General features: G+C 33.4%; 1 protein-coding gene and 1 long non-coding RNA gene across 2 annotated transcripts; both read right to left on the reverse strand.

The window, feature by feature from the left end:
* Positions 1-37: 37 nt before the first annotated feature.
* LOC130013135 (MAM and LDL-receptor class A domain-containing protein 1-like) lies at positions 38-21,784 on the reverse strand. Its single transcript, XM_056101717.1, has 14 exons — positions 21,770-21,784; positions 21,004-21,088; positions 20,397-20,474; positions 19,016-19,162; positions 18,017-18,177; positions 17,489-17,684; positions 16,253-16,399; positions 15,856-16,112; positions 15,284-15,374; positions 10,860-10,897; positions 8,408-8,458; positions 5,212-5,286; positions 757-847; positions 38-306 (listed from the first exon to the last, which is right to left on the reverse strand). Exons 1-14 carry the CDS (start codon positions 21,782-21,784, stop codon positions 38-40), a joined length of 1,701 nt encoding a protein of 566 aa, XP_055957692.1.
* Positions 10,933-12,056, reverse strand: LOC130013111 (uncharacterized). The gene is made up of 3 exons (XR_008788478.1): positions 11,968-12,056; positions 11,463-11,547; positions 10,933-11,007 (listed from the first exon to the last, which is right to left on the reverse strand). It is a non-coding gene; the product is annotated as an uncharacterized LOC130013111 (long non-coding RNA).
* Positions 21,785-23,444: the final 1,660 nt, after the last annotated feature.

Raw genomic sequence — 23,444 nt, forward strand, 5'->3', positions numbered from 1 at the left:
AATATTTATAGCAATTGTAGCCACGCATGTATCAATTTTATTGAAGTTTTGGTGTTATAGAAAGTTTACCATCGGAATTCTGATATTCTGGACTGTCCAACCTGGCCGTTGCATTTGCATGTTGACCGGATGATTCTAAATACATATAATGACCAAATCTTGTGCCGTAACTATGATCACTTGACGGTCCTGTAAGTGAACTTGATGTCTGTCCTGCCTGCCATGTCCAATCAAAGTCATCAGACTGATCTTGAGTATATCCACAAATATTATGATCTTCAAATTTACACTTAGTATTATAATCAGCTGAAACAATCAGAAAACAGTTAAATTACACTAACCACCATATATTTAAGGGGGGTGAGAGAGAGAGAGAGACAGAGAGTTTACTTTCAATTTGACCATAAATTTGGGACTAACATAAAGTGACTCTTTCTTTCAGTCAGTTGTTCCCACCCTGGGGACTTATGAAGAGTGAGGAGACCAAGACGGTATACATACCAAGTCAAGATCAAAAACATGGCTTGCATATACTGGTAAAAGACATCAGGATTATTTATAAGACAACTTTGCAACACAAGACCCAAAAGTTTCTGGACTCAGTATTAGACAACAGTGTCAATTTTGACTTTAAGAATTGTTTATTTCCACTGAAATAAATTCTTAAATCTGACATTAATCAGTTATATTGTAGAGGTTTTTACACCTGGTTTTTACTTTAAATCGTGAGTACATCTGAAGACAATGTTAACTTACATGAGCCTGTACAAGCGCCATCTGATAAGCGAACATCATCTAAAGCTATATCTCCTTGAAAACTTGTTCCAGCAACACCTTCAAAAATAATCTATACAAAAAAAAAATAATAATAAACTTTAAGACATATACTTATAAAAAAACCAGCTACTAACATATTCTCTAAATGTTATCAAATTAATGATCCTTTTTTTTAAATGTTCTAGAGACTACAAGTCTTGAATACATTTATTCCCACAAATAACTTCTATCTAAACTGTCCAAAAAAAAGAAATCTAATGGTGATTATTTTTGAATAATTACATATCCATATCAGATGGAATTCAGTGATTTTCTTAACCATGACCACAGTATTTAATCAATAAGAGCCGATGATTTGTATTTTTCGTATAATATTTAATTTTTAACGACACTAAAATGTGCTCAAATTGATTATTTGACATTTTAATTAAAGGAAAAAACACCAAAATATTAACGTTAGATAATCCCTCGGCTGGGAATTCAATTCATCTTAACTTTGTAAATACTGAACGGAATTGAACCAATTTTTGACCGATATTCTATTGAGAAATTTGTGCTTTGTAGCTTGCAACATATACAAAATCTCTCAAACAACGATAAGCGGCTTTAAATATTTGTAAAACAAAAAACTAAATAACCCTGTAATGCAGAATTTTCAATATGTACAAGCGCAGAAAGTGTTAAATATAAAATCCAAATGTCAAAGCAAACAAAGCTATAATATCAACTTGCAAGCAAACCCTTAAATATTATAAGGTGTTCCAGAAAGCATAATCTGTTTTGTCAATGAAATCTCAATCAAAAGTGACATATATCTACCTACCTGATAAGGTCCTGAAGGTATGAATGTTAATCTAGCACGATTCCACTGATTTCCTTGAGCTCCTTGACGTGTCCACAAAATATTACCACTGCCAGATCCCCCTTCACCTGGAACCTTGGAGTACACATTCAGAGCATTGATGTTAGGTCCGTACATGTGATACCAGAATGATAAACATCGAGTTTTTCCATCATTAATAGACGGTCCGAGAAGACGAGCTGTTTGATTTAATCTTTTACCAGACGTCTCAATATACACATACCATCCTTGACCTTGATATAGTGGATGAAATGAAAGGTATTTACAACAAATAACTTTTCAACATTCTACTTAGAAAGGAACTGTATGAATTTTATTCACGAAGTACAAAGAGAACATATTTAATTAATAGTCATAACAGGATAAGTTTCCTAGGTCACAAGCAGTCACCAGTCAGACTTGTCAATTCTCCCAGATTGGGTTGATTACGTGCAAACTATCGCTAAATTCAGCTTGGAAAAGAGCATTACTTTTTATAACATGAAAGATAAATTTCAACAGAGAGATTGTCTGGTTATAGAAGTGACTGATACATTATGAAAGGGAGTTTGGGGTAAACTGTATAAGACAAATACCAAATAGGATTTGCAACCATTGACTTGATTTTAATTTTACTCACATGATTATTGTTCAGCAAAGAGTTTATGTACAATATTTCTAATTTCTGTTTATGTACAGAAATATTGGTATATTAGCTCAATCAAAATATTTATAAATGTGGCCTAATGCAGTGATGGGATTTTACCCATATATTCCGGACTTGTCCGAATCTTTTTTCGAAAAGTCCAAAATTGTCCGAGCGGAAATAAGCCCAATCGGACTTCAAGACATGGTGAATAATATTCAAATTCCAAAATTAATATAGTGTACTGAGTGTATAACTACAGTGCAACGCGATTATCGTTGAGAATAGGCTGGATTGATTAGGTAATTAAGTGATCGACTACTTATCGTCTTCACACCTACCTTGTTTTACTACTTATTCTGCCTTGATTGGCTGACTTAATTCTTTATCGGACAATTCATCAAATCAATCCTGAACAGAAGTCATTGCTTCTCCTTTGTCGGACGATATATCAATCCAATAAGAGTGATTATAAACTTAATCTGATTAACCCGTGATTTATCCATTGTCTCACGTTTTAATCTTCTTTGTGTCGGACAATAACACGTAGAAATTAGTCATATATGTCACATATCCTGATAACATATAACACCTCAAATCAACATACATTGTATCCGATAACTTGTCTGTCATATATTTTCGGTGGCAGCCGAAGTTAAATAAAGATATTTCACACACACGCAAATGGCGCTTATAGTTCAGTAATTAAAATGAAAGTACAAATCTTGCAAGACACGTGAAATTAAGAGATGTATACGTGCCGAATGCAATACGCCTGATATCCGAGAAAAGATTCTATTTTAATGGCATATTGTCGGATTTATGATCATATTTTGAATGGGGTTTATGTCTTTAAATAAATAAATAAACACGCTAAGAAATGTTGACGAATATTTCCATTGGAATGATGTAAGTAGTTAATTGTTTTAGACGATAGCGCGTGCTACAGTCGAATGCAATTATTTAGCAGTTGGTGTCACTCGCTCGTTGTATTAGAGCGTCGTTAGCTACGGTTTACGGCCAAATAAATTTCGGGATGTAATTTTTTTACCTTCCGTATATAAATCGAAATGGAGTATCAGACGAATGTCGGACTTTGCTGAAAAATGTACCGACGTATGACCCGAAAAATATGGTAATTTTGGGGGAGTTTGACTGCACGCTGCCATTCTATAGTATTACGATGTCATGTAATTTTGTAGGAATATTATTGACATAAATTTGAATACCGTACGGGTTTTAAACATGAAATATAACGAGGTGCACCTATTTTATTTTACATATGAATTTGAATATATTTTGTTGACACGTGATTCTTAATTGTGTTTTGAAAACGTCTGCTTAAATTACGATAAGAGTTATGCCCCTTTATTTTCGGGAAAAAATGTCAGACAAGAAATTTTTTGAAATCCCATCACTGGCCTAATGTCATATTTGGTATATTGAATATCATTGTGGTCTGAAACCTTATAAGAAAATTGATATAAATTGTCTCCCTTGTGCTGCCTTTTTGAGTACGGTCATAAATATATAGATTGGACTTCTAACATGGAGAATGCTATTTTTTTTTCCCTTTCACCCACATGTGACAGTGTAAAATTCAAGGATTCGATAATGCGAATATAACACTAAGTCAATTTGCTATGAATTTACACACTGATCTAAATTTTTTGATTTTTGAGACAATCTCTCCCTTTTCTGGCACTGGTCCATGGGAAGACAAGTATGACATCAGTTATTATTTTTAGCTAGATATTTTCAAAAGCCCTAGCAACAAAATAAAAACCATCATATTTTGTATTCTAAGAAACAATAAAATGACCAAAGAGGTATATTTATTACCTGTTTTTGTTGTATGATCATTGGTTGGACCTGTTTCCCTTGACCCTGTTGGACCTTGTGATCTTATCCAATTAAAAGTATCATCTTTAGCCTGAGTCCATTGACATAAATCATTCTCAAAATCACAATCATATGGTGTCTTAGCTATAAAAGAGAGAGATGGGGTTTAACATCCATTCCACACAAACCAAGTCATTTCTTGACTAACAAATAATTTTATTTCAATAATTCGCCTGCGCGTAGGGGTCTTTAGCTGTGGGAGGAAATTGGAGGACCTAGATAAAACCCACAAGGTTTGACAGGCAACCCTACTTTTTGTCATTACAAGCGGGAAATCAAAACCTTGCCACTTGACTTAATGACAGACCTTATGATGTAACGCTCATAAGTTAACCATTCGGCCATCTATCCTCCCCCCAAGCTATAAAAGAACACATTTAAAAATCAATATATATAGCAATATATATCCAATATTGACTGGCGAAAACTCCAATGAAAATTAGTCCTTAATAAAGAAAATTACTAAAAAAAAGTGATGTTTTCTCAAATTTTTTAAAATATTTTCTTTAAGATTTATTTTTTACACAAGATTTCTATATATATTTCAACTGTTAATGTATTACAATCATCATTTTGCAATATATCACATTTGTTGCGAACAAGATCGAGAAATACATAAAATCTTACGCTGTGTGGGTAGTGGTGCCATTGTGGTCATTGGCGATGCTGTTGTTATATGTTGTGTTTTAGGGTTGGCTTTAGTTGGTTGTACTATAAATATAAACAAAACATATCACGCAATTCTTTACCTGTAAAATCCTAGCATACAAATCCTGTATCTTTACAGAATAAAAATAATTGGCACTACATGTACAGCTATTCTTAAATTTAGTTTTTCTTTACGTGTAGTTTATATCATACGGTTAGGATTTAAAGTATACAATTTGAAAAAAAAAATAATATATTATATAACATGTCTGGTAAACATCCTGATTATAAGAAATGGTTAAAAGCAAATAATTTAGGTAAAAACCTTTGATTAAAATAAAGTTTGACAAACAAACTGATATTCAATTATATATACAATAAACTTACAAGTACAAACAGCGCTAGTAAAAACAATATCATCTATAGCTATATCTCCTTGATAATTACTACCAACAGTTCCTTCAATACGGATCTAAAATACATACAAATTATTTAAAAAAAAAAAGAAAATTGGTAGTTTTCAACTTTTTTGTTTTAGATCAATAACAAGGTAATATCCCAAATCCCCCTCAGATCTGTTCTGATCATACCCGGAACTATTTCTGGTATGAAATTATTGCTAGTGGCATAAGACTATGTAACGTTCGGTAGTGATCAAGTCTTATTGTAGCTAGGGGGGTTAAGTGGCCAAATGGTCTAACATGTGCGCTTTAATGTCTGTTAAAGAGTCAGATGGCGTGATTTTGATCCCACATTTGTATAGGTTTTCACCAGGTACTTCTACTGCTAAAAACGCTTCCCGCAAATGAATTATAAAAATGAAATTTTTCAAAATTTTCTTGGCGAGGTCCCCAATGGACTCGCTACTTTGGCGCTCACAAGGGGAATTCGTTGAGGTTCGCAAGTCTCTTCGTTTGACATTTTGTTCTCTAGTCGGATAAACTAGTGATCAGGCGACGAACGGTATCTGGGCAGATCTATTTATCTCGACGATCGGTGCCTGACAGAATACTGTAAGAAAGCATTTCCGGCAGTCTATTTTTCAAAATTGTCTGGGGGAGGACTCCCTACTTTGACGCTCGTGAATGGGCTTCGTCGTGATTCGCAAGTCCGTTCGTTTGACACTTTACCTCATTGATCAGTGCCTGAAATACTGCCAGGCTGCATTTCCGGCAACCTGTTTTTCAAAATTTTCTGGGGGATGCCCCCTACCCCTAGTTGAAGCTTGTGCTTTTGCCCCCTTAAGCTTGGACTTTGCCCCAGCTTTGCCCCTCCAATCACTGACGGCTGGCGCCGCCACTGTGTATATATGGTTGCTTAAAATATGTCCTGGTGTCATCAGTATTCTCAACAAAAAGTAAACCTAATGCAAGCCTTATTTCCTTGATTTACACTGCAATTACAGTATCCTTAGGTCTAAAGGTAATCTATGTTGAGCTCACCTTGTATTTTTGATTATGAGTGTTAATGTTAATTCTACCAAGATACCACTGATCTGTTTGATCACCACCTAGTTGCCAGACTAGAGTTGTCTTTGTACCAATAATAGTATAAACCCTCAAATATCCTATACCAGTTCCCAACATATGATACCAAAATGTAAAACATTTGGCTGTTCTACCATCCATCATTGAGCTCTCTATCCAAGATTTGTCTCCCAGTTTTTGTGGTGAACTTGCCTCAATAAATGCATAATAACCTGTAAAGAATTATCTTATATCTACATAGATATATATATAGTACATAGCTAGATATATATTATATAGATCTTTGTTTTTTCTGATCAAGGTTTAAATATTCTCTTTTGAATAATAATGCACCTCAGCTATTGACAAGCAAGGATTTCATAGAATTTTCTATATCACAGGTTTTGACTGATAGGTTGATCTGAAGTCGACCAATCACAACTAGCCCATTACTAAACATGCCTTAGAAAGAAGACTCAAGACCAAGATGATTAAAATAGAATTTTAAAAATGTGTAAATCCATCTACATAAACACAATACAAATTTATACAAGGGAAATCAAACTCATTAGTATTTGTGACATAGAATTTGTACTAAACATCTTATTAACATTTTACTATTTACTAGATCATTTTATCGATCATGGGGTGAATTGCATTGAACCATAGCACAGATTCACACGTGATTTCCTACAACAAGTACTCAGTGGGACTATTTTGGGAAAGGTGTGTACCAGTTTTAAATCATTTCTACAGTGATTCATAACAATTACATAATAGGACTAATATGTGCACTTACCTAAACCTGATTGTCTTGTATGATCATTAACTGGTCCTGTAAAAGAACTACCAGTTTGACCTCTACCTATTATCCAATCAAAATCATCCCCTGTCCTTACATTACTCCATGAACAAAAGCCTTTCTCAAAATCACAATTCCCTGCAAAAATAATAAAACATTCAATTAACTTGGTGCAGTGAGTATTGTTTAAATTTTTTAAGAACAATCATCCTGTGGGGAACCACAGGATATTCCTAAGAAGTGCTGATAAGCATTATTTACCAAGTTTACTTTCCAACCAATTAAAATCGTGAAACCAGAAAACTCCAGTATTATGTTAAACTATGATGACCAACGAAAACAATGAACAATAATATGCCATCTGATATATAATACCGGTATCCTTAACCATAGTTTCAGAAATATGAGCATTAGGCCGGTAGCCCTAGCTATTTCTTGCCAATTGTATCAAAAATTGACAGACAAGACCTGCAAGTCCAATGCTTTAGATTATTGACTGAAATGGGGCTTAGCTCTCATCAACATGACACTTCGGTCATTTTGAGATTAGTTGCTGAAAATTTTCACTTCAGTATTTGTATGTGGAATGTAAGGAGGAGAATTTTGCTTGGACTGTGATGCTTCTGTCTACACTTCTTTATATTCCAACTGATAAAGGTTCGCTTTAGTTTCATCACACTTTCCTCGTCAGCCGTGCATGTGCCACCACTAACAAGAGACAATCGAGCTTGAAAAATCCCCCAAAGTTCTCAGCCCAAGCCAAGATTTTAATCTGGGAGAGTCTAGTCGAGTGATCAATGCCCTATTGCTCTGATCATTATGGCTCGAACCTGCCCAACCTGCTATAAACATCTTACACATGACACCCATATGTTTCATGATCTGCAGACGATCACCTTTTCTTCTGTTGTGAATCATAAATTATAAATAAAACCAATTCCTCTAATTATATATGTAGAAATGTGGTTGTATTGTATATGGTAGTGTAAGACTTTTAAAGAGTGTTTTTATTTGAAGCAATCTGGATAGATATTTGGTGAGTATACTATTAATTCTGAGATCAATCATATATGTAATTACCTATCATAACTGATTATTCTAGTTTCCAAATTTAAGAATAGCTTACCTGGTAGATTACATGGCCCATTTGTCAAACTAATATCATCTATAGCCATATCACTTAAATAACCTCCGATCTTTCCTTCAAATGTCAGTGTAAAGTTATGCGTGTCCATAATAGTTACACTGGCTTTTAACCATTTATTAGCCTGAGATCCAGACAGTGACCATATTGTATAATAGCTTGTGGGATGGTATGTAAATACTTTTAGTGTTCCCATCGACTGACCGTACATATGATAGTAGAATGACAGACATTGACCATTAGTGGGTGGTAGCACAACAGAAGTTAATCGTGCAATATCTCCAGGTTTTCTAGGAGAACTGGCCTCAGTGTACATGTAATGACCTAAATAAATAACATCATTAATAAATCAGATGTAAAGATATATTTATATACCAGGTACAATAAATTATTTCTCACATTTAAACTTCAGGTCATAGTTCAATAAACTTTCTTAGATTCTGATTGGCAATAACAGTCCTCTAACTTTTGAATGGGAAAAAATTAGTATCCAAACGGGAGCCATTTTGGAGATGTTATATATATATTCCCGAATATGATCAGCAGTGGATCTTACTACATCGGTACAATCACCAGGGTGGACGGCCTGACAAGCCTCAAGGAAAGGAGGAGTGGGCAGCTGGTACACCACTTTCAAGAGGCTCATTATGTATTTGGAATGGCTAGTATTCGTGCCACAGAGCCCCCGATCCCATCCCTGATGCCCTACTCTGGCCATGAAGGGGTAAAGTTAGAATCCCTCTTTTTTTTGCATAGTATCCTACAATAGAGAAGATTCTGTAATTAGGATGCATATGGATATTTATTGTTGGACCAGTTTGTATGTAAAGATAATAAAAATACCTTGTGGTGTTCCATATGTATGATCGCTAGGTGGACCAGTATAGGAACTACCAGTTCTTCCTTTCGACCATGTCCAATGAAATTTACCACTTGGTGTAAATCCACAGATGTTTTTATCCTCAAAATTACATTTACTTACTAAAATAAAGTTTACATACATTTACTTACTAAAATAAAGTTTAAATACATTTATTTACTAAAATAAAGTTTACATACATTTATTTACTAAAATAAAGTTTTTACTAAAATAAAGTTTACATACATTTATTTACTAAAATAAAGTTTACATACATTAATTCTAATGATATATCACAATAACTTTTAAATTAATACCTCAAGAAATTTCAATCATTTTACACTTTCTGTCAAAATAAGATCCAGTGGATCTATGCAGCTCTGGGGTTGCTCTACTAAGCTGCTGCCAGAGCAGGAGGTAATTTTCCAAGAGTTTATCAGCTGATAGACTCTGATTTAATCTCATTGAGTTTACAGTAAATTAAACTTACATGTTGTTTGTTTACATGGAAGACGTGAAAAGGTGACATCATCAATAGCAATATCCCCTAGATAACTTGTTCCTCTAACAGCTTCAAAAATAATCTAAAAGACAATAATATTAAATATTAGCACCCAATATTCTTAATTTTCAATATTGTTGATAACTGTTTATATAACATTTTGACACTTACCCTAAAATGTTGCTGATTAACAACATCAATCTGTGCTTGTATCCAATGGTTACCCAGTGAACCCGTCTTTGTCCAGATTTCTGTGCCGTTTGTAGAGAAATCAACAGGTGATGTGTAAACAGAAAGTCGGTTGACGTGAGGACCATACATATGATACCAGAAGGTTAGACATGAACCCTGGGTAAAGCCAATTGGAAGAGAGAAAAGCTGTGCTGTATCGTTGATTCTACGTGGTAAAGAGGTCTCAATATAGGCATAGTAACCTTGAGCTGAAAATCAAAGTGTGACATAGTGTTATTCACTATTTTTAATTCTTTCCTGTGTCTATTTTAAGTAATCACATCCTTACCATGTATGACATTAGTTCTATATGAGTTGTCTCCCTTTAATCAGAATTCATGAAGAGCCTAAGATTGATAATGAAATGAAATAGGATTCCTTGCCAGAATCCTCGTCTTGCACCACTGCCAAGAGAAAACCAGACTGAGTAATATTTTCACTCAACACTGGGATCAAACTCGGGACCAGGTTAAAAACTCAGCACCTATACACTGAGCCATACCTTGGTTCAGTCAGGCCGTTACTAAGAGACCAGATAAACATATTATGTCACATTGCCTTCAATGTAAATTATCAAGCCCTTAAAGCAGATACGCTGTCCATTTTACCATACATAATTATATAAATATGTGAAAACGGTGTACTACAGATTATAAAACAGAAAAATTTACTGTCATAGTTCTTACAATTTCCTTGAGTGTGATCGAATGATGGTCCAGTTCCTTGTGAAGATGTTCGTCTATTTCCTCTTGACCAATCAAATTGGTCCGTTGTAGATTGATTCCAGTTACAAAAATCCTTGTCAAATGTACAGTCATATGGTGTGGGTGCTGAAATTTTTTGAAAAACATTTCTTTTTTAAAAACTGTCAGTTCCTTTGACCTACACAACACATTTTAAAGGTATTAAAGGCAAACCAATTGTTGGGTGGCAATAATTAAGCATATCTCATGTTTTAAAAAGTATCTTCCAATATTTCTAAAAAAAACACAAGTGTTATATAAATCAAAAGGAAACAAGAATCTTCTGTCACTTGTACCAGTAACATTTAAAATCAAAGTTTTCCAATGTACTCAATAATTAAATATAATATTAATAAACTATAGGTATATACCTTGTGTAGGAACAGTAGTTGGTGGAATTGTTGATAAACCAGGTAAAGAATTGGCTGCAGCATCATTTGGTAGAACTGAAGCAACAATAGATTTGATAGTATTACTGTCAGTGACATACCTAGAGTTTGTTCAGCTTGGAGCAGATCTTGCCTTCACTCGTAGATATATATATATATATCTATGTGATTAATTTATTAGTTTTATCATTTATAGTTAAAAATTGTGTTTTTTTAAATATTATATACTGAGAGCAGCTTTATTTAGTTTTTATTTATATATATATACACAAAACTTATGTGTACCAATTAGTTAAAAATTCTAAATATTGAGCCAAGCTCACATTTCTACACGCCATGGGAACATTATATGGTAAGTAAATGATGACAATGATGATCTGGAAGATACTCTAGTAGTAGTATTCCTTTTATCAGAATACTCATTAGTTAAATTTCCTTCTAGATATACATATACCTGTGCAGACTTGAGATCGTAAGATATATAATGATAAAATCAACTAATCATTGCCTACCTGTACAGTACGAATCTGTAAATGTGATGTCATCAACAGCTATATCACCTGTATAACTTGAACCTCGTATACCCTCAAATATAATCTACAATCAAAACCACAAGCCTATGAATATCTGACAATTCTAACAAGCACATGTTCATATATTTATTAAAAGTTAAATATATTTCATTGCTAAAACCATTTTTGCAAAACTATTCATTTGCTGTACGAGTATATCTTGTCAGCAGATCATTTAAACTCCTTAAAGATGTCATCAGGCTGTACTAGTAGTGCAATGTTAAAACGAAAACAAAATATAACCGAAACAACTGTCTTATTCATATTTATGGGTGTTAAATATACTGCCATATATTTATATGAAAGCAATGGGCAAATAAATAAATTAATATTTCTCACAAACCCCTAATCAGAAAGTCAATATGTCTTCTAGAATAAATCTGAAATAAAATTAACTTGCCATTGAAAATGTTTGCGAGAACACATCTGTCTTTTCTATACTTACATAGTAATTTTTAGAACTTAAAATTGAGACTCGTCCTTGAAGCCAGATATTACCATGATCAGTTGTCAAAGACCAGATTGTTGTGTTAGCGGTAGCATTAACTGCTTGGTAAACAACATTCAGATATCCAATAGAGGCACCATACATATGGAACCAAAAACTTAGACATCTTGGGGCACTTGTTGGTGAGAACATGGTACTCTTTAACCAGGCTCGATCTCCTTGTACCCTTGGCTGTGATGATTCGATAAACATGTAGTGACCTGAAAAAAGATTTTTTTTTATCAGCCCCACAGACTTTCTAAGCAATAAATAGGGTGGATCACAGCTTCAAATATTCATGCTAATAAAAACGGACCTGCACTGCAGCAGGCAGCAAACATTTGCCCAAAATAGACATTCACTTGCCAATATTCATCCACTTTTATCAATGAAGCCATGAAAAATATTTCTTCTTTACTCGGTGAACTTTTAAAAATATGTAGTTACGAATTTGATAAAAACTTGGGCTAAAACCCAGACATTTTATTTTTAATTTGATTGTAACCGATGACATACTATAGTGTAATATTGTAATGGTTCTCAGTTCAGAGTTACCTCAAGTTGTTACCTCTATGTTTTAAACTCACGATCACAGCCTTATATTACCGACACTGCAAGATTGTGAGTTTACAAGATAGAATGTTGCTAGTTCTGATTACGCAAAAAAAAAATGTTTACTCCTTATTTCAAATTGTATTTATTTATCTATTTATATTTGGTTGTTTTAAATTTGTTGTAAATGGACCTTATATGTTGTATTTACCACTCCGACCACACCGACTTAAATTTAAATCACCATTTCAATGTTTGACCGTTATTATATCATTAATAATTTAAGAATTTTGTCCTGATCATAATTTTTGTTTTTAGGAGACAACTTAAAGTGCACATAAGATGGGCCTGGAAACTTTGAGATACGTGTAGCCAATGGTTACTATATCCACTTTACAGCAAGTCCACGCCAATCTGGTTGAAATTAATTCAGTTATCTTCACTCAAAGTCGTAAAAATAGACTATCTGTAAAAACGACTTTGCCAATTATCGAAAACACTCTTAATCCCCTCAGACGCCAGTGACGTCACAGTGACTGAATGCATATTCGGAATGTTTATTCCTTAATTACCTATATACAGCCGGCGTGTGTATTCTTTAACGCATGAAGGATTCCTTAATCCCCCTAATTAGATAAAACAATTGACTACGGAATAATTTGTTTTGTAATTAATTTTAAATTTAAGATTCAATTTAGAGTGCCTACAACTTTTAAACTTTGAAGTCTTGAACTCTTAATTAATTGTTTACAATATGGAACTTATTGGACGAACACTTTTAATATGTAAATACTATACGGGTCCAGCTATGTGTTTTTACTGCGAGCACTTCGCTTTTCCACATAAAGTGTAGTGTCGTTAATATCTGTCATTAATTGATCAATCCGACTATAAAAGTTATACAGGCATGGGTCATAAACTAATTTACACGTTGGTGTTAGCAGTGAGTGATAGTGGGATTAAGAATGTTGATTAGGTAATTATCTTTTTATACGCTGGCCAGATCAAAGACATCACTCTAAGTGGAACGTGTGCGTAATACCTCTTGAACGAACTAATGGTAGAATCATACACACACACATTAATTGTATAAAATAATTAAGTTTTACTAATAAGTTGTTTAAAATTACTATATACCCAATAATTATTGCTCACCGGTGTTTTTGTAATCAAGTAGCCTCGTATTATTTGTTGATTGGCGTTAAAACAACATTTAATTGATGGATGGATTAACGTTTTTGATACGATTAGGTTATAATGTCTAACATCGGTTATCTTCTTTATAATAAAAGTAGTTTACAATTGCATTGACAGTTTAATCACTCACCAAACGGTACCAGGAACTTCATGAATGATCCCGTGCAATTTTCGCGGCGAAATTTAACCTCATTTACTACACCCGTAGTACATGGAACGGTACATGATAATAAGATGCCAAGCGTTTGATTGGCAGAGAAATGAGTGCGATCTATTGTACATGTTATGCATAGTCATCGGAAAATTATAGCTAATAATGAATATATCGACAAATGACTGGCACCATTTGTATTTCTGTACTTAAGTCTGGGATATCAAGTATTACGGGGTTATCCAAATTACCGGTAAATGCGCTAATTTCTTGAGTCATCTTCATTTGACACGTGGCCTATTTAAACAAAGGTAGCTTAAATTGATCTACGGCATGATACGGCATTTTAAATTCACTCTAAAATATTCCAATCACAAATGTCTAATCTATACCAATGAAAGACGATAATTCGGTGATTATGATTAGACCAGTCACGTGGTAATTGGACCGTCAATAGACGCTTGTCCAGTTGCCGTGTGTATTGATAGTGCTTTATTGTACAGACAGTGAGATATTGTATAGATAATGTATATCCTATGTGTAGTGCCTGTGACGTCACCAGCCAATCAACCGGATTAAGGTCGTAATTGAAAAATCGAAAAGCGTTTTGGCGTGTCGGATACTTAAACGTTAACAGCGGACTTAATTTTAGTCAGATTGATGTGAACTTGCCGTAAAGTTGATATAGTAACCATGGGCTATACATACATGCAATTTAGATTTTTGATCTTACGTGGTCTTTAAAAATAAAAAATATTATTAGCTATTCTTATATATTTGTTGTAAAACTGAACTAATGTACCTGCTGAAGTTGTTTTAGTATGATCAGTACTAGGTCCTGTATATGGTGATCCTGTTCCTCCATGACCAATTATCCAGTTAAATTGATCTACGCCAGACGGGTTAGACCATGAGCAGAAAAATCCATTCTCAAAATCACAATTACCTTTAAAAAATGAAATAGACAATTCATTTGTTAATTAAATAATAGGTCAATAAGGTCCGTCAAGCACCACCCTCTCATTCCGATCTGGACTAGTTTCCCCCAAATTGGGACCAGAATAAAGAATAACAATACTTTTTTCATCCTTTTAGACCTTTCATTGTAAGTCACTGATTTATTCTAAAGCCTGGGCTGCTGTGTGTTAACTGGATTATAGATATGAATCCAAACATCAAATCCAGTTAGTTAGCCAATGTAAGTGTATTTCAGAATGAAGAAGTAAAAAGTGTTGTTTTTGAACCAGTGCATTGAAAGAAAATTGTGTATTCACAGTCAAAATTACTTTATATCAGTATAAAATTTATATCATCATAAGACCCTAAAATATTCCCAATTCAGATGATTAATGTGGTTAATATAATAAAAGTTACCTTGGGCTTCACATGGACCATCAAACACACTGACATCATCTATAGCTATATCTCCTCTATAACCATAATCAGTCACTGCTTCAAAGACAACCTGGTAAAGAATATTTAGAATCAGAACCAACTGTTTTCAGATTTGTACACATACACTGTCTTGTGTACACGTGCTACATGTAAATGAGTTAAAATGAAAATTCTTTACATTGTGGACAAGGAACCGAGCATGATATCATTACAGCTCTCTCGGAATTGTAACCTCTGTCCATCTCTGTCAATCGATCCACAATTGTTGAAGGAACAAGCATGCCAAGTTGGCGAAGAACGTTACCCCCAAGAACAGGAACAAGATGAATATTGCTTAGAGATCAGTTCCTGGTCCCCAAAAAAAAACAGTTCCAAAGAGCATGCCTGACAAAAAAATATTTTTAAAAGAAAGAAGAACTAATAAATTTTCAATATCAATTATTGTGTAAAGTACCCGATCCGTAGAAATCTGTTACCGCTCAGTTGAGCGGTACATGAGGCCTTTTCGCAGCATTTTAAAGCGTTATGCAGAAGAGTTGACAGATCTGTACCTGATATGGAACTGTATTTGGTAATAAAGATGCTAATCCCACAACCCAATTTTGTCCTTGGTTTTTAGATTTTGACCACAAAGTCTGGTTGTTGTTTACTCCTGTCTTCATCAGAACGTTTAATGTTCCAATATTACTTCCATACATATTATAGTAGAATTTCATACACTTAGCATCTGCTGATCCAACAGACGGACTGATTAATCTAGCCATCTGTCCCGTTCCACGACTACTTGTCTCAATGTACATATAAAAACCTGCAATTAAATAAATAGTATGATGAAAAGAAAAACAGTTCAAGGGTCCTGACACACTTTTATCTTCAACGATGCAACACTTTGTAATATAATGCCCAAATTTTTAACAGAATTAATGAGCAAAATTGTACAATAAATACCTTTTGATGTTCCCAGTGTATGATCGGCTGCTGGTCCTGTAAAATTAGAACCAGTACTTCCACGATTACGTGACCAATCAAAACTATCGGTTTTATCTTGTGTCCAACCACAAAGTTTACTGTCTTCAAAATCACATGCAATTTGTACTGAAAGTGAATGCATTTCATTAGAAAATAAATAAAGACCCGTAACTAAAAGTTTAATTTGTACTGAAAGTGAATGTATTTCATTAGAAAATAAATAAAGACCTGTAACTAAAAGTTTAATTTGTACTGAAAGTGAATGTATTTCATTAGAAAATAAATAAAGACCCGTAACTAAAAGTTTAATTTGTACTGAAAGTGAATTTATTACATTAAAAAATAAATAAAGACCCGTAACTAAAAGTTTAATTTGTACTGAAAGTGAATGTATTTCATTAGAAAATAAATAAAGACCCGTAACTAAAAGTTTAATTTGTACTGAAAGTGAATGTATTTCATTAGAAAATAAATAAAGACCCGTAACTAAAAGTTTAATTTGTACTGAAAGTGAATGTATTTCATTAGAAAATAAATAAAGACCTGTAACTAAAAGTTTAATTTGTACTGAAAGTGAATGTATTTCATTAGAAAATAAATAAAGACATGTAACTAAAAGTTTAATTTAACATAGACATTGAAGTAATTGTTTGCTCTTCATATTATATTACTGAATAATATACTACTATTGTTCTATGAGGGAAATCTTGCCAAAACTGCCTCCTTCATTAAATTTTAACTGTTGAGGGTTCTTTTATGTGCGTGCAATGTCTACATGGGACTTTCAAACAAAAAGATTCTGTCCTTGCAACTGAAAAGAAGAAACCACACCGGAAGTGAACCAGAGACCTCCTACTTCATGAGTTAGTGCCTTACTTGCTGTGCCATTGCTGATCCTAAGTTGCATGATATACTTGTTGAACCTTGTTCACCCTAGCAGGCTAACAACCTTGTTTAGCTAGGCTAAATCATAGTCTTGACTAAACATTTGTGTTAAATTGTGAACTCTGTGAGATATGTAAAATGTATAAAGGTCAATATTATATTTGAGATATGTAAAATGTATAAAGGTCAATATTATATTTGTGTTAAATTGTGAACTCTGTGAGATATGTAAAATGTATAAAGATTTATATTATATTTGTGTTAAATTGTGAAATGTATAAGGATTAATCTAATATTTTCAAATTCATGTTGATTTACAATAAAATATACCTGTTGATGGACATAATCCGCTTAAAACTTTAACATCATCTAATCCAATATCACCTTTATACCCTGGTCCTCGAACACCTTCAAATACTATGTTAAACTGACTCTTCTGTGTGGGGATTTGATATTCAGCAAAGTTCCATTTATTACCCAGGGATGTTCCTTTCTTCCATACTGGTGTTCCTAGGGTAGCTCCAACCTATAAATATAATAATGTACTCAATTCCTTTAAAAAAAAAAAAGGAGAGAGATGTGTAACTGATCTTATGAAAACCATACTCCTGGTTACCTACAAGCTGGGATCGTTTTACTTCCAACACGGTATACAAAGCAGGTAAAAATTTAAAATCTATGATGGATATATTATTTTAAAACACTGCCAGTAGGTCACAATTACATCCATGAAGAAATTACTTAATATGTGAAAAACAGGTACCTTAAGTAAATATTAATGTAATAATATCGATTCAGTCCATGAATAAATTAAAATAGCTGCAAATAATTTAATTAAATAACAGATTTATTTCTCACCTTAATGTAAACACCCAACTGATTAACGTGAGATCCGTACATATGATACCAGAACTGTAGACAGTATTGTTGATTAGCTAGAGCAGTTTTTGATACCAGTCTAGCTGTATCATTAACAACACGAGGGGCTGACGTTTCAATATACATATACCATCCTTTCCCTATAACATCAACATATTATTTACTACTATATCTTTTGCTATCAGGGAATTGTATTTTATTGCAAATCTAAAAATGGTGCCATTACATACAAAATGTCATTTAGTAAATGGAATAAAAACTATACACTAAGCTATAGCCTGTCTCTATGATCCTATGATAACGTTTACATGTACAATGTAGCTGATGCCCGCTGATGGGCATCAGCAGTCATCTGCGTAACTTGTGTTAACAGGATACAATGAATGCCTTCATTTAAGATACCTTGAGTAAGATTTAGATAATTAGAGCTGACAGCTTTTGCTATATTAGTTTAAAAATAGATAATGAAAAATGAACATATTGAAAATTTCAAATTACTTCGTTCTGGGCAAAGTTGTTAATGTTTTGAATTGCTACCATTGTTACAATAATAAACAAAGTCTTGATTATCCATTTTTAAATGAAATCACGTTTCCATCCGTTCAAAATTATAATCAGCCAATGGTCTAGAGAGTTGATTATAGGCTTGTCATGTGAATAAATGTCTAATTAATAATTTATATTACACTTGAGGCCAAAATAAAGACCAGCAGTAGGCATTAGGCTGATTTAGTTCTTATAATGCATCTCAAATATATCTTTTTGATAAGTGCATTGATCACTTTTGGCCTATATTAACAATTATTCTTTTAATACAAAATGTCATTCAAAAATAACAATTGAAGGTGCAACAGTTGTTCTAATTAATCTTAAAAGAACATCTCTTAGAAATGTTTGAATTTCTAATTATAAATTTAACAGAGTTATCTTGGTTAGACGTATGTACTGAGATACACCGATTTATGAAGAATTACTTACTGCTTTGTGTAGTATGATCATTGGTGGGTCCTGTGAATGAAGTTCCGGTTGGCCCTTGAGCTCGATTCCAATCAAATATATCATCTTTTGCCTGAGTCCATGTACATGTATCTTTCTCAAAATCACAATCAAAATCAGACTGTTTCACTGCAAACAGGAATAAAAGAGACAAAATGTAATTTGTATATCAAAACTATAAACTGTTAAATAAGAAAAGTGTTTTCCTAAATTTGATGATAGATGACCATGGTAGCATTAACTTAAATTCAAGTTATATTTTTTCTAATATTAACAATATTCATTATTTGATTTATTTTATTATTATCCCCTACACCACATTTGTTATTAGTAAGTTTGTTTTATAAGTATTATGCCCCATTAAAGTTAATTATGATGAGACTATAAGCCTTTGATTAAAAGCTTTAATAAATTGGATACTGCATGGGACAATGAAGTTCATGTTTTTTTCTGCTGCTTTTAATTGTGCTTACAAAAAAAAGACTATCAAACTGTACGGCAATACTATATACCGGAAAACTACCGGAAAACTACTGGAAAACACCATTTTATACTGAATACCGGAAAACACCGGAAAAACACTAAATACCGGAAAACAAACTAAATACCGGAAAATACCCTAAATAGGTAACCCGGAGACTGGCACCCTAAATAGGTAACCCGGAGCCTGGTCCTCTCCTCTGTGTGCCTGGGTTAGGGTTAGGGTTAGTTTCTGGTTTATAGTATAGCCCTTCTCCGGGTTACCTATTTAGGGTGTTTTCCGGTATTTAGGGTGTTTTCCGGTATTTAGTGTTTTTCCGGTGTTTTCCGGTATTCAATATAACATGGTGTTTTCTGATAGGTTTCTGGTTGTTTTCCAGTATATAGTATAGCCCAAACTATATTACAGTTCATCATATTACAGTCACATACAATACTTGGTGTTCAGTATTTCTTTATAAAAATGTAATGATGAACTGATGATTACTGACCATGCTGGTAGCATCAGTATTTGATTTATTATATTGTTATCACAATTATATTCACTAACTATATACCACAATAATCTCTGGTAGCATACACTACTTGGCATGCAGTATTTCTATTTAAAAATGTTATTTGTATATCAAAACTATAAACAAGAAATGAACATGATGAACTGATGACTACTGGCCATGATAGCATCAGTATATGATTTATTATATTGTTATCCCAATTATATACACTAACTACCGCCACAATAATCTCTGGTAGCACACAATACTTGGTGTGCGGTATTTCTATTCACAAGACATAATTCTCAATTTTCAGATTATAAAAACATTACTGTAACACTTGATCCTAATAACAATTGATAATACTTTTAGCAATAATATAGACAAACCAAATGGAGCAGGAGTTGTTGATAGTCCTGCAGGTGGTGTTGGTGATGTAAAAGCTGGATTGGCTGCTGATGGTTTCACTGTAAATATAAGATACAATAAAACATTAGCTACAGTTGTTTCTTTCATAAACACAAAGTAAAGGAGTTTCAAAAATATATAGATATGAAATGAAATAAAATGTGGTTTTACATATTACTGGTCTGGCTAATGATGCAGGAATACGCAATTATGCTATGTAGTGTGATGTGAGGGAATTTACTCTTATTCCTATTTCAAACTGTCAACGAATCTTTGCTGTGCTGCCAATGGGATATACAGGACCTCTTTTCTTTGCTTTTGCCCAATTAGAAGGACGTAATACTTTTCAATGCGTTTTGGACGACCTGCACAACTGACTGTAGGAAACCCCAGCCCCCTCTGCCAAATATAGGAGGTTTCTTAACATTAACTTTTCAATCCAAATGATAGAGAATATACAAAACTGCGAGAAAACTCTCATTGCTACTTGAAAACTCTTTAAAGGAGAACAGTGTTCTAGAAAGACTGCCTCATGCATCGCACTACTTCTAGCTAAATTGTGTAAAATTAAAAATACGTAAGCCATACCTGCACAAGTTGATGATGTAATTGAGACATCATCTATAGCAATATCTCCATAAGAATTTGATCCTCTTATACCTTCAAATCGTAGCTAAAAAAAAAGGAAATATACAAATTTAAATTGTTTTTTTAAACCCATCAAGTATTATTAATTAGGCTAAACCTTATTCTGGCTTTCAAAGTAACCCTAAACATGACCTTTTTTACACTTCAGGTTAAATTCTGTGATCTTCTCAATTGAATGTCATTCGGAAGCTATATGACAAAAAACCCATAAATAATGAAAGGGATCACAGATGCAATTTATATTTAAGATGAACATACCATGTAAGGTTTGCTTTGACGTGGCACTGGCACTGTACCAAAATACCAAGAATTTCCTTGGTTACCATTCTGTGTCCACAGTAGTGTTTGAGTTGTGTTGGCCGCATCATCAAGATATATATTTAATGTACCTTTAATATAGAAATATCTTTTATAATCACACATACATGTCATTTTGCATTGACAAATAAATGAATGAGATTGGGAATCTTGAAATTATTTTTCAGGGCTAAAATTGGGATGGGCTATATGTAAGATCTCTAGCGAGTAAGTTTCACTGCCAGTCAGACAAAACCTGGCAAACGACTTAATGGGAGCCCTGCAAGCACAAATTCTTTGATGTACAATTTAGTCACATTACACTTTCAAGGATAAACTATTTAATTTTGTTGCTACAACTGAGCTAACCTATTGCATTATTACAATATAAAAGAATGTCAGAACTTACCGATTCCACCGCCATACATATTATACCAGAAAGTGAAACAGCTATATCCTTTGTTAAAAGGCTGTAATTGTTCACTGATCAACCAGGCTTTATCATTCACAGTTTGGGATGCTGACGTTATAAACATATATCCACCTACACAAAATAGATTTTAAAACAACTTTAACAATCTTCTCTTTTTTAAAAGAAAATATGTCAAAATAAATAATTTTTCCATCGTTATATGGCCGATAGTGTAGCTATCAATAGGAACAAAATTAGTAATATTCTATATTCTATACTGCATCCAACATCAATCATAATCCGTCCATAATTCTGAGAACTTTATTTATTTATGTGCAACTACTATAATATTTTTACTTGTGCAATTACTATAATTCCTCGTGCAATTACTATAATTCCTCGTGCAATTACTATAATTCCTCGTGCAATTACTTGTACAATGACTATATTTAGTTGTGTAATTTCTATAATTACTTGCACAAATACGATAATTACATGCACAATTACTTTAATTACATGTGCAATTACTATAATTAAATGTGCAATTACTATAGTTACTTGTACAATAGAGGGAGGAGAAAAATCTTACCATCTGGGGTGCCTTGTGTATGATCATTCAAAGGACCTGTGTACCTACTACCTATCGATCCTTTCCCACTCAACCAATCAAAATTATCTCCATTCTGAGTATTATGCCAGGAGCAGGAACCTTTGTCAAAATCACAATCTCCAGGGCCAGGACAAGCTCCATTTACAACTAAAACATCATCTAACGATATGTCACCTAGATATCCGTTACCTATTATACCTTCAAACACAGCCTACAATACACACAAATATCTGACGTTTTAAACCAAATAACATACCTTGCTAACATTTCAAATAACTTAAAGCAAGCTAGACCTCATTGATTTAGTTCAAAATGATGTGTTGTGCTTAGTTGATTTGACATGTTAATTCTATTACTGATCAATTACTCATCAAATTTTGGATTTTTTCTAAAACTTCAAACCTAAAAACAAACAGTATTTATATCCTTGATACTGGGTAGTGATTCACTTAGTTAATAAGTGATGTTTGATTGCTGATCATGAGGATGTCAAGGTTGTGTGCAACTCAACAAATATGCAAGAATTATATTATGCATTGGACACAAACCTCCCAGGAACCAGTAGATTTCACTGTTACTGAAGCCTGCAACCATTTCTTTTGCTGTTGTCCTGATCTCTTCCAAATGGGTCTTCCGATATTTCCTCCAGATCTCCTATAGACATTAAATGTTCCTGTTGTCCGACCGTACATATAATACCAGAATGTGAGACAGGCACCATTAGATGGGGGATGAGATATACTGATTAATCTAGCCTTCTGTCCTAATTGTCTTGGTCTCGATGATTCGATATACATATAATGACCTGAAAAGTTGAGAAAATAATATGATCTTACATGCTGGTGAACCAAAATTTCTACAAAACCTGTTGGTAAACCAAGAACATTCAAGGACACATCAAGTGGTGGACTTAAGGTGAACTAGTTTATTATTAAGTGTTTTCAATAATGGAAGCTACCTTTAGCAGAAGCATATGTATGATCATTAGGAGGACCAGTATTAAAAGAGCTTGTAGATCCAGTATTTCGTAGCCAGTTAAAATCTTCTCCAGTGTCTTGTTGA

This window comes from Patella vulgata, chromosome 6 (genome assembly GCF_932274485.2).
Source record: "Patella vulgata chromosome 6, xgPatVulg1.2, whole genome shotgun sequence".
Taxonomy (NCBI): Eukaryota; Metazoa; Mollusca; class Gastropoda; family Patellidae; genus Patella; species Patella vulgata.

What these genes read in the sequence shown, in the direction of transcription:
- LOC130013135 (XM_056101717.1), bottom strand. An exon ending in CGGATTATGTCCATCAACAG is followed by an intron (nt 16,400 to 17,488) that starts GTATATTTTATT and finishes ATTCACTTTCAG; the next exon opens with TACAAATTGCATGTGATTTT. An exon ending in TGGTCCATGTGAAGCCCAAG is followed by an intron (nt 10,898 to 15,283) that starts GTAACTTTTATT and finishes ATTATATTTAAT; the next exon opens with TATTGAGTACATTGGAAAAC.